Source organism: Dipodomys spectabilis, unplaced genomic scaffold, assembly GCF_019054845.1.
Source record: "Dipodomys spectabilis isolate Male_0828 unplaced genomic scaffold, ASM1905484v1 ptg000175l, whole genome shotgun sequence".
In the NCBI taxonomy this organism is placed as follows: Eukaryota; Metazoa; Chordata; class Mammalia; order Rodentia; family Heteromyidae; genus Dipodomys; species Dipodomys spectabilis.
Window position 1 is genome coordinate 10,340,995 of NW_024870852.1, and position 11,506 is coordinate 10,352,500.

The following is an 11,506-nucleotide window of genomic DNA, read 5'->3' on the forward strand; positions in this document are numbered from 1 at the left end:
GGACGCGAGAGAGGCAGCTAGGACTACGAATCCCAGGCATCCTTTCGGTTTGTTTTTGTTCAAAAAAAAAAAACCCACACTCCCCCTCCTCACTCTTCTCTCTCTCTCTCTCTCCCTCTCTCACACACACACACACACTCACACACACTCACACACACCCACGGCAGACACGCACGCACCCGGGCGCCGAAGGCAAAGCCGTATCTCGCCATCCCGCTTCGCCGCTAGTCCAGACTCAGTTCCTCAGCAGAGCGGGAAAGCGGAGGCCAGAGCCGTGACCTCTGACCCCTTGGCTATGCGGAGCCGCTGCATTCCTTAGCGATCGTGGGCCGCCGCCGTCGCCGCCGCCGCCGCCGTGGGCGACTGACGCAGCGCGGGCGCGTGGAGCCGCCACCCCTCCCCCACCGCCGCCCTCGCGCCGGGTCTCGCGCCAACCGGTCCCCGGGCGCCCGCCCCTCCCCGGCCGCACCCGAGTCCTCGCGCGCGCCGCCACCACGCGCCCCCCGCCGCCGCTGCCGCCGCCCCAATCCCGCGCCGCCGCCGCCGCCGCCGCCGCCCCAGCCCTCCCCGCCCGGACGTCCCGCGAGGAGCCGCCGCCACCCGGGAGGAGGAGGATGAAGGACAAACAGAAGAGGAAGAAGGAGCGCACGTGGGCCGAGGCCGCGCGCCTGGTGAGGCGGGCCGCCCGGGGGGCCTCCGTGGGGGGCGTGGGGTGGGCTCGGCGCGCACCCCCGCGGAGAGGGGGAGGGGCGGAGCCCTGCCCACCGCGGAGGGGCGGGGCCAGCCGGCCGCGGCCCGGGACGGCCCCCGAGCGCCGGCCGGGGAGGGGTCCTCCGCCCGCGGGGGCTGTGGCGCCTTTTTGCGCACGCCCCCCACCCCCCGAATTCCTGCGGAGGGGCGAGCTGGCGGGCCGCCCCTCCCCCTCCGGCGGCGCGGCCTCGGCCTCCCCTCCCCCACCGCCGGCCGAGGCTGGGGGTCGGAGGAAGCGCTGCTCATTCACCCGGGGGAGTTGGATTTCCGGGAAGGGACGGAAGCTGCTTCCGGGCTTCTCGGGGGAAGTAGGGTGATCGGTTGGGTCCGGAGGTGGGATAAGCGTTCCCAATTTCAAGGACGCCAGAGGCGTTCTGAGCTCTGCCAGTGGGAGCCAGGTGTGTGGCGGGGAACGGCGCCTACTCCCCGCTGCAAACCCGAGTCTCGGCTCTCAAAGTTTAGCGCCCTGTGGGCGGACACCTGGAGAGAGTGTTAAAAACGTTAGTGCCCCGGGGGCCCCTTCACGTCCACTGAAGCGGAGATCGGGGCTAGCGCCTGCGAAACGGTACTTTCACTGGCTTCCCAAGTGGCTGATGCAGGTGCCCGCTGACCGCTCTGGGAAACGCGGTGACTAGACTGAGAACTGGATGCACTTTGCAAAGAATGTGTTGTTGGACAAAGACAAAATGCCTTTCGGAGTGAAGGAAGATACACTATACTGTCCACTGAGGGTCAGCAGAGCAGACAGTAACTGGAGTGCTTGAGCTGCTGCTGAATGGGTTGTGAATATTCTGGTTTCTAAGCGCCAGGGAAACCGCTTCCTCTTGAATTTGCACCGCAGAGACCCTTTTTCGACATGCTCTTGCAAAATGTTGTTGCCGAAGACAATAACAGCATATGCTTTTAGAGATGTGACTTCCTCAGAGCAAGGCTATGGTACACATACATGTCTGTCGACATGCTGTTGTACTTCATAGGCAGTGGCCATAATTCGCTTTTAATGAGGACTGAACCTCACTTAACTTTGATTCTTTGCATACTGGGAAATGAGTCCTCTGTCTAGGTATTTTTCAGGAAAAGATGAATATATATTAGCGGTTGATAGGAATCCAGAACACACCTTATTCTATGGAGTTTTATGAAACTGTTGTCGATTTACAAGAAAGAGAATTTGCTTTGGTCTTCCAGATTATGTTCCCAGGACATACATTGTCCTCAGAACAGAAATAGTAATTGAATGAAGTTTTGTTTCTGTTTATTCTATTTTTGTTTGGGCTGTGAAATTAGAAAATTTTAAAACACATAATTTTTTTAATTCAGAAAGTTTTGGCCAGTTTTTTAGAATCTTGGAAATGCCAGAATTTCTTTAAGGTTGCTTCAGCTTGAACCAGTTATGCTTTAAGGGAAGCAGAAAGGAACCAAAAAAAATTGCTCTCTCTTCCTTAAGGTTTGAGACTTGAGTGTTCATTAAAATTCTCTTGACTTTCTGTGTACAGGTGTTTATGACTTTGCAAACCCATAGGAAATTTGCTTGCCACAGTTTACTTGTTAAGAGGCAGGTGAAAGTAACCTTTAAGTCCTGTTACTTATATTCTGACAGAATTCTAAAGTCTAGGGGCTGGGAAGGTGGCTCAGTGGTAGAGCGCTTGCCTTGCATGCCTGAGGCCCTGGGTTCGATTCCTCAGCACCACATAAGCAAAAAGAAAAAAAAGCCGGAAGTGGTGCTGTGCCTCAAGTGGTAGAGTGCTAGCCTTGAGCTGAAGAGCTGAGGGACAGTGCCCGGGCCGAAAGTTCAGGCCCTCTGACTGATCCCAAAAAAAAAAATTACTTTAATACTATGAGTACTTTGTGTGGTGTGTGTGTGTGTGTTCATGTTCATGTGTATGCGTTCATTCGGGCACACATGCACACATGTCTGATATCGGGACTTGAACCCAGGGCATGGGTGCTAGCTCTTTTTTTTTCACTCAAGGGTGGCGCTCTCCTATCTTAGCCACTTCACTTCTGGCATTTTGGTGGTTGATTGTAGATAGGAGTCTCATAGACTTTTCTGCTTGGGCTAGCTTTGTACTATGAGCTGCCAGTGTCCAGCATTACTTTTTTTTGTTGTCGGTTGTGGGGCTGAACTCTGGGCCTGGGCACTGTCCCTCAGCTCTTTTTGTTTTTTTTTGGGTCCTTCGTGGGGCTTGAACTCTGGGCCTGAACGCTGTCCCTCAGCTCTTCAGCTCAAGGCTAGCACTCTACCACTTGAGCTACAGCACCATTTCCGGTTTTCTGGTGGTGTATTGGAGATAAGAGTTTCACAGACTTTCCTGCCTGAGCTGGCTTTGAACCTCCATCCTCAGATCTCAGCCTCCTGAATAGCTAGGATTACAGGCATGAGCCACCAGTGCCTGGCTTTGTCCCTCAGCTCTTCAGCTGTAGACTAGCGCTCTACCTCTTTTTTTTTTTTGTCAGTCGTGGGCCTTGAACTCTGGGCCTGGGCGCTGTCCCTCAGCTCTTCAGCTCAAGGCTAGCACTCTACCACTTGAGCCACAGTGCCACTTCCGGCTTTTTTTTTCCTGCTTATGTGGTGCTGAGGAATCGAACCCAGGGTCTCATGCATGCAAGGCAAACACTCTACCACTGAGCCACCTTCCCAGCCCCGCGCTCTACCTCTTGAGCCTCAGCCCCACTTCCAGCTTTTTCTGCTTATGTGGTGCTGAGGAATTGAACCCAGGGCCTCATGCATGCAAGGCAAGTCCTCTACCACTGAGCCACCTTCCCAGCCCCAACATTACTACTTTTTAAAGTAATACTGGGGTTTGAACTTAGTACTTCACACTTGCTAGGCTGGCACTCTACCAATTAAGTCATGCCTCCAGCACTGCTTTTTTAAAGTTGGTTACGGGGCTTGAACTGTGGGCCTGGGCATTGTCCCTGAGCTTTTTAGCTCAAGGCTAGTGCTCTACCACTTGAGCCATAGCACCACTTCTGGTTTTCTTGTGGTTTATTTGAGATAAGCGTCTCATGGACAGGGCTGGGACGGTGGCTCAGTGGTAGAGCACTTGCCTTGCATGCCTGAGGCCCTGGGTTTGACTTTTCAGCACCACATAAGCAAAAAGAAAAAAGCTGGAAGTGGCGCTGTGGCTCAAGTGGTACAGCACTAGCCTTGAGCTGAAGAGCTGAGGGACAGGCCCAGGCCCAGAGTTCAGGCCCCATGACCAGACTCAAAAAAAAAAAAAAAGAGTCTCATGGACTTTCCTGCCTGGGCTGGCTTTGAACCACAATCCTCAGATCTCAGCCTCCTGAGTAGCTAGGATTACAGGTGTGAGCCACCGGTGCCTGGCCAGTGCTGCTTTTTTGCTGGCTATTTTGGAGATGGAGTTTGGCAGACTTTTCTGCATGGGTTAACCTCAGCGGATGATCCTCTAGGGTCACAAGCATGAGCCACAGACACCAAGCTCTGACTACTGACAGGTGAATTTGATGTGCTTGCAATGGTGATAGTATGTTGGTGGCATTTTCAGATTGCTCCTGACATTGCTTAGAATGGCCTAGAGTGGTACTGGGAAGCTTTTCAAAAACTGTTTAGTCTGAAGAAAAAATAGAAATCTGGAGTATTTCACGACAGTGTCATACCCCAGCACATTGGTTTTTGCAGATGTATTGTTGAGAGATAGACAGTTTTTCTGGATAAGACATGCTGATAAGAAAACTTGGGGCTGAGCTTTATTGAGTAAACAAGCAGGCAAACAGACAGACAAAAAGACAAACAGAAAGGTAGGGGCACACTCTAGCAGACTGGTGTTCTCATAAGGAGACAGGCACAGAGAAGACACACAGCCCCTTGGACTTTTGGGGGTTATTTATAGGGTAAAGGTGGGGGTGTCCGGCTTAAACGTTATGTAAAGTTAGATGCTTTGTCTTTGCTCTAGTCAGACCCTGTAGTACTTTCTGAGTTTCCAGGTAAGAATGCACCCTGCCCTAAAATAGATCCTTATCCTGTTATGTGCATTGAGGAGGTGGCTTAAGTTTGGGGAAACATTTTTCTCAGGAAGAAGAACATCCTGTCAGGCAAGTATTAATTCTTGGGGTAAGGAATGCATCCCTCAGGAAGGAATACATCCTGTTATCTCTCTTTGAAGCAAAGATGGCACTTCTATGTTTCTAAATACCAAATTTCTTTATTTCTTTTCTTTCTTTCTTTTTTTTTTGGTCTGTCATGGGTCTTGAACTCTGGGTCTGGGCATTGTCCCTGAGCTCTTCAGCTCTAGGCTAGCACTCTACCACTTGAACCACAGTGCCACCTTCCGGTTTTCTGGTGGTTAATTGGAGATAAGAGTCTCATGGACTTTCCTGCCTGGGCTGGCTTTGAACCACAATCCTCAAATCTCAGCCTCTGTAGTAGCTAGGATTATAGTCATGAGCCACTGGCGCTCGGATAAATAGCGTATTTCTGAGTTGCCTTCACCAGGCTTCAGTTTCCTTAAGTTACCCTGTTTCATTTTCCCCTAAATTACTTTGGTCCCCTAATCTTTTTTTTTTTGGTCGGTCGTGGGGCTTGATCTTTGGTTCTGGGTGCTGTCCCTGAGCTCTTCAGCTCAAGGCTAGCACTCTTTGACTTGAGCCACAGTGCCATTTCGGTTTTCTGGTGGTTTTATTGGAGATAAAAGTCTCACAGACTTTCCTGCCTGGGCTGGCTTTGAACTGTGATCCTTAGGTCTCAGCCTCCTGAGTAGCTAGGATTACAGGAGTGAGCCACCGGCACCCTTAATCTTAAGGGAAGTACATGAAGGAATATCTCCTGTATTTGCTGTAAATTTACACTACCTCATTTTCCCCTAGTCTATCTGGCTTCAATAGGGCTTGAACCCAGGGCCTGGGGGATGTCCTTGAGCTCTTTTGCTCTAGGCTAGTGCTCTACCACTTTGAGCCATGGCACCACTTTGGGTTTTCTGGTGGTTAATTGGAGATGAGTCCTATGGACTTTCCTGCCTGGGCTAGTTTTGAGTTGTGATACTCAGATCTCAGCCTCTTGAGTATCAAGGATTATTGGCGTGAATCACCTCTGCCCAGTGACACTCTTCTTTCAAATGTGATGTGATACAGTATTTTCTAGATATTAGAGGTAGGATAGGTATAACTCTTCATGCTTATTAGAAACAGTTTGGGAGACGTACCCACGTGGATTCCCCTTTAAACTGAGCAGTATCCTTGAATGAATTCTCCCTGGCTTTGAGATGTCTTCATTGCATCCTTTTATTTTTCACTTTGATTCATGGCTGACCATTCTTTTTTTTTTTTTTTTTGCCGATCACGGGGCTTGAACTCTGGGCTTGAGCACTATCCCTCAGCTCTTCAGCTCAAGGTTGGCACCCTACCACTTGAGCCACAGTGCCACTTCCTGTTTTTTATGTTTATGTGGTGCTAAGGAATGGAACCCAAGGCCTCATGCCTGCAAGGCAAGCACTGTACCACTGAGCCGCCTTCCCAGCCTCATGGCTGACCATTCTTAACATTACGCATTTTTTCTCTTTTGAAATAAAAGATATTTTTTTTTAAAAAGATGTGTGGGGGGCTGGGAAGGTGGCTCAGTGGTAGAGTGCTTGCCTTGCATGCATGAGGTCCTGGGTTTGATTCCTCAGCACCACATAAGCAAAAAGAAAAAAGCCGCAAGTGGCGCTGTGGCTCAAGTAGTAGAGCACTAGCCTTGAGCTGAAGAGCTGAGGGACAGCGCCCAGGCCCAGAGTTCAGACCCCACAACCAGACCCCCCCCCCCCAAAAAAAAAAAAAAAAAAGTGTGTGGAAGAGACTTGAACACTGCTGAATTGTTCTTATACTAAAAGCTAGAGGCATATACAGTTATAATAAAATGAATACTTTTTTTTTTGGTTGGTCATGGAGCTTGAACTCTGGGCCTGGGTGCATGCCTCAGATCTTCAGCTCAAGGCTAGTGCTCTACCACTGAAGCATAGCGACACTTCAGTTTTCTGGTGGTTTATTGGAGATAAGAGTCTCACAGACTTTCTTGCCCAGGCTGGCTTTGAACCGCGATCCTCAGATCTCAGCCTCCTGAGTAGCTAGGATTACAGATGTGAGCCAGCGGCACCTGGCTACACCTAGCTACTTTATTTTTGTACTTCATAATTTTTTTTTGTCCATTATGGGGCCTGAACTCTGAGCCTAGGGGCTGTCCCTCAGCTCTTCAGCTCAAGGCTAGCACTCTACCACTTGAGCCACAATGCCACTTCCAGCTTTTTCTGCTTATGTGGGGCTGAGGAATTGAACCCAGAACCTCATGCCTTCAAGGCAAGCACTGTACCACTGAGCCACCTTCCCAGCCTGTGGCTACTTTCTTTTTTTAAGTGAATATTTTTTGTCTTTTGTTGTAACTCTTTTCAGAGGTTTTGTTTCCTCTTAATTTTCAGGTCTTGTCCTGACTAGCTAAATAATTGGTAGCTTTTCAGTCATGGTTCTTTTTTTTTTTTTTTTTTTGGTCTGTTGTGGGGCTTGAACTCAGGACCTAGGCGTTTGTCCCTTAGTTCTTTTGCTTAAGGCTAGTGCTCGACTACTGGAGGCACAGCTCTAACTTCCAGTTTTGTGGTGATTTGAAATAAGAGTCTTATGGACTTTCCTGCTTGGACTGGCTTTGTATTTAGATCTCAGCCTCCTGAGTAGCTAGGATTACAGGTGTGAGCCACTAGTGCCTAGCTCTGTCATGTTTCTTAAGAAAAAATTATCGTAGAAAAATTTGCCAGCCCAGCTCAAAACCAGTGTTAAATATTTTATCCCTCTAAAGAAATGGTATTTTGGGACTGGGAAGGTAGCTTAGTGGTAGAGTGCTTGCTTTGTATGTATGAGGCCCTGGGTTCAATTCCTCAGCACCACTAAGCAGAAAAAGCTGGAAGTGTGCTATGGCTCAAGTGGTAGAGCTACTAGTAGCCTTGAGCTGAAGAGCTGAGGGACAGGGCCTAGGCCCAGAATTCAGGGCCATGACCAGCAAAAAAACAAAAAGAAAGAAAGAAAGAAATGGTATCTTGTAGTGAACATTAGTAGCTTGTAGCAGGATTTACTGTAAACTTTTTCAAATCAACCCTGCCTATCTTGGCACTTAAATTCTTGAAATACAAAGATGGACAAGGATTGTAACTGAGATGTTTAATGTCTTTTGAGGATGGAAGGGTCAAGATACATGAAAAGAATTGCAGGTGTGATAAATGTTGTATCCGTTTAGAGATATATAAATGTTAAGCAGGTATTCTGGTTTGTGCTTACTGTCCAGGCACAATTATGATTAATTCTTTCACAGTCAAGTGTTCTGGTTTGGAAGAGAATTGGATGTACTGTGGAATAATGGGGACAATTTAACTACCTGGCAGAAACTGAGGACAGCATCCTGGGGGAAGATGCTTTTGAGCTGAATATTTCTTTTTCTTTTTTGGGCCAGTTCAGGGGATTGAACTCAGGGTCTGACTACTGTCCTTTCTTTTTTCTTTTTTTTTCCCCTCAAGGATAATGTTCCACCATTTGAGACACACCTCCACGTCTGACTATTTTTGTGTGTTTGTGTTTAATTAGAAATAGTCTCATAGGCTTTCCTGCCTGGGCTGGCTTTGAACCACAGTCCTAGATCTTAGCCTCTTCAGTAGTTAGGATTATAAGCATGAGCCACCAATGCACAGCTGAATTTTTTTTTCCCTTTGCCTGTTCTGGGGTTTAAATTCAGGGACTCGCATTTGCTAGGCAGATGTTCTAACACTTGAGCTATACCCCTCATTCAGCCCTTTGAGCTGAATCCTGAAGATTAAGTAGGAGGTAAATCTATCACAGTTGGAAGCAAGATCTGATGAGAAGAAATAATTGCAGAGGGTGGGGGCAGGAGAGAGAATATATGAATGTGAATGTGGAAATACTTGCAAAGTGTGGGAATTGGGTGGAACTATGCATAATTTCTCAACATAATATGTGTGGAATATCAGTGTGATAGTCATGTGGAAAATCAAGCAGAGACCAAATTGTGGGGCCTTGTATGTCAGACCACTGTGAACCTACAGGAAGCACCATACGCACTTACAGATGCCATCTCTAGACAACTGTGAGAGGCATACATAGGTGTCCTTCAAAAGGAAGGGAACTTAGGCTCAGGTAGCTATTTTACCTTGGTTTAGGAGGCTAGGATTTGGATTCAGGCCTGTCTGGTTTTATGGTATATGCTTCAGTGGGCTGGTATGCTCTGAAAGCTTCAGCTGCTGTATGTGACTAGAGAGCTATGGAAGGATTGTAAATCAAGAAAGTGATGAAGGTAGATTCACATTGCTGGGTTGTAGAATGTGAGTCTGCAAGAGCAACGATTTGGACTCATTTACTATGACTTATTAGAACTGTGCCTGGTGCAGAATAGTGTTCCATGTTATTTGTTGAGTGACAGATGACAGCAGAGTAAAATGGATTTGAAGAAAACAGGGCTGGACTCAAGGATATTTGCAAAGAGACTTGTTTTGATTCAGGTAAGAAACTACTAGCTATGGGCCTAGGGTCATAAGAGTGAAGGATGCCACCTGTCTCACCAAATTAGGTCATTGGAAAAGGCTACTAACCAAGGTAGGGCATATAGGGAAAAGAATGGGCCTGGAGGGGAAATGAATTGAGATGAATTAAGAATAGACAAGGGAATATGTCCTGTGTGGAACTGACTAGTTAAATCTGAAGCTTGGGGATAAGTCAGGAATAGGGATAGAGATTTGGTATCAAAGTTTATCAGAATTGAAGTAGTGGTTGGCACTATGAAAAATTACTCAAGGAAAATGTAAAAATTGCTGGATGCAGTTATAGGCATGGTAACTCACACCTGTAATTCTCACTACTCAGGAAGCTGAGATCTGAGGATTGAGGTTTGAAGCCAGCTAGCGCAGGAAAGGCCATGGTATTGGTAGAGCCATCAGTCTTGGGCAAAAGAGTTCAGGGACAGTGCCCAGGCCCTGAGTTCAAGTGCCATGACTGACAAAAGGAAAAAGAAATAAAAAAATGTTGAGAGGACTAAGGAAATAGAACATGGGAAATAGGAGTTTTATTTCAGCACTTGCTTCTCCAAACCTTGATTTCATTGAGTACTAAAGGGCTCATGTTTGTCCATAGAGAGCACTTTTAGAGCAGTTCTTTTGGACACTGCTTACTATTTTATTGGTGATGGAGCATACTTGGTTGTGGTTAATATTGTTGGAGTAACCTCAACAGCTGCACATATAAGATATTCAGAGTAAAATAGTGACAGTGTATGTTTGTATAAGATATTCAGAGTAAAATAATGACAATGTATGTTTCTTTCCTTAGAATAAATTTTTTTTGGGGGGTTGGTTATGGGGCTTGAACTCAGGTCCTGGGCACTGTCTCTAACCTCTTTTTCTCAAGCATAGTGCTTTACCACTTTGAGCCACAGTGTCACAGATTTTCCTTTCTGGGCTGGCTTCAAATGGTGATCCTCAGATCTCAGCCTCCTGAATAACAAGGATTACAGGCACCCTTCGGAAGAATAACATTTCTAAAACAACTCTTTTTGTGTGTTGCTGTCCTAGGGCTTAAACTCAGGGCTTGGGTGCTGTCCCTGAGCTTCTTTTGTTCAAGGCTAACCATACCTCCTCTTTTGGCTTTTTGGAAGCTTTTGTTTTTATATTGGAGATGGATCTCATAGACTTCTCTTCCCTGGCTGATTTCTTTTTTTTTTTGGGGGGGGGGGGTCTGGTCGTGGCGCCTGAACTCTGGGCCTGGATGCTGTCCCTCAGCCCTTCAGCTCAAGGCTAGCGCTCTACCACTTGAGCCACAGTACCACTTCCGGCTTTTTTTCTTTTTGCTTATGTGGTGCTGGGGAATCGAACCCAGGGCCTCATGCATGCAAGGAAGCGCTCTACCACTGAGCCACCTTCCCAGCCCCTGCCCTGGCTGATTTCAAATCACAATTCTTAAATCTCAGCCTCCTATGTACCTAGACAGGCATAAGACATTAGTACCTCACTCAAAACTTTTTTTTTTTTTTTTGGTGTGCCAGTCCTGGGGCTTGAGCTCAGGGCCTGGGCACTGTCCCTGAGCTTCTTTTGCTCAAGGCTAGCACTTTACCACTTGAGCCACAGTGCCACTTCTGGCTTTTTCTGTTTATGTAGTACTGAGGAATTTTAAAGTGAGCGAATGCATTTGCTTGCTAAGATTATACTGAGGAGACTTAGTTACAGATGAGCTAGCATAAATGACACATTCTGTTTCTCATTTTTGTTTTACCATCACGTGGTCAAATGGCAATATGTGCTGTGGCAGTTAACACTGGAATTTCACAACACATTGGTAAAGATCACTGTTTAAAATGTAGGTACTACTAGCTGGGCGCTGGTGGCTCATGGCTCTAATCCTAGCTACTCTGGAGGCTGAGATCTGAGGATCTTGGTTCAAAGCCAGCCTGGGCAGGAAAGTCTTTGAGACTTCTCTCCAATAAATCACCAGAAAACTGGAAGTGGTGCTGTGGCTCAAGTGGTAGATTGCTTCCCTTGACTTGAAGAGTTGAGGGAGCGCCCAGACCTAGAGTTCAAGCCCCACAACTGACAAAAAAAAAAGGTACTAATCAAATGTTCTTGGGAAAGACAATCTGAATGAATTTAGTGTGTAACAGAAAACATTATGTAGTTGAGCCATATTAACAGCATCAAATTAAGCAGTTACTAGAGTTGTATCAGGTCTTGCATACAATAATATGTAAGTTAAGATGTATGTCCTTAGAATTGAGAATTAG

General features: G+C 47.2%; 1 protein-coding gene across 2 annotated transcripts in view; it reads left to right on the top strand.

Annotated features, from left to right (window-relative positions):
- The first annotated feature begins 422 nt into the window (after positions 1–422).
- Positions 423–11,506, top strand: part of Asxl1 (ASXL transcriptional regulator 1) — a 58,955-nt gene continuing 47,871 nt past the window's right edge. The window contains exon 1 of one of the 2 annotated variants that reach the window (XM_042694402.1): positions 423–671. In XM_042694402.1, coding sequence (XP_042550336.1) covers positions 615–671 — 57 coding nt within the window. In that variant the 5' untranslated portion in view covers positions 423–614. The remainder of the gene's footprint in view (positions 672–11,506) is intronic. The other variant, XM_042694403.1, reaches the window with a different exon arrangement.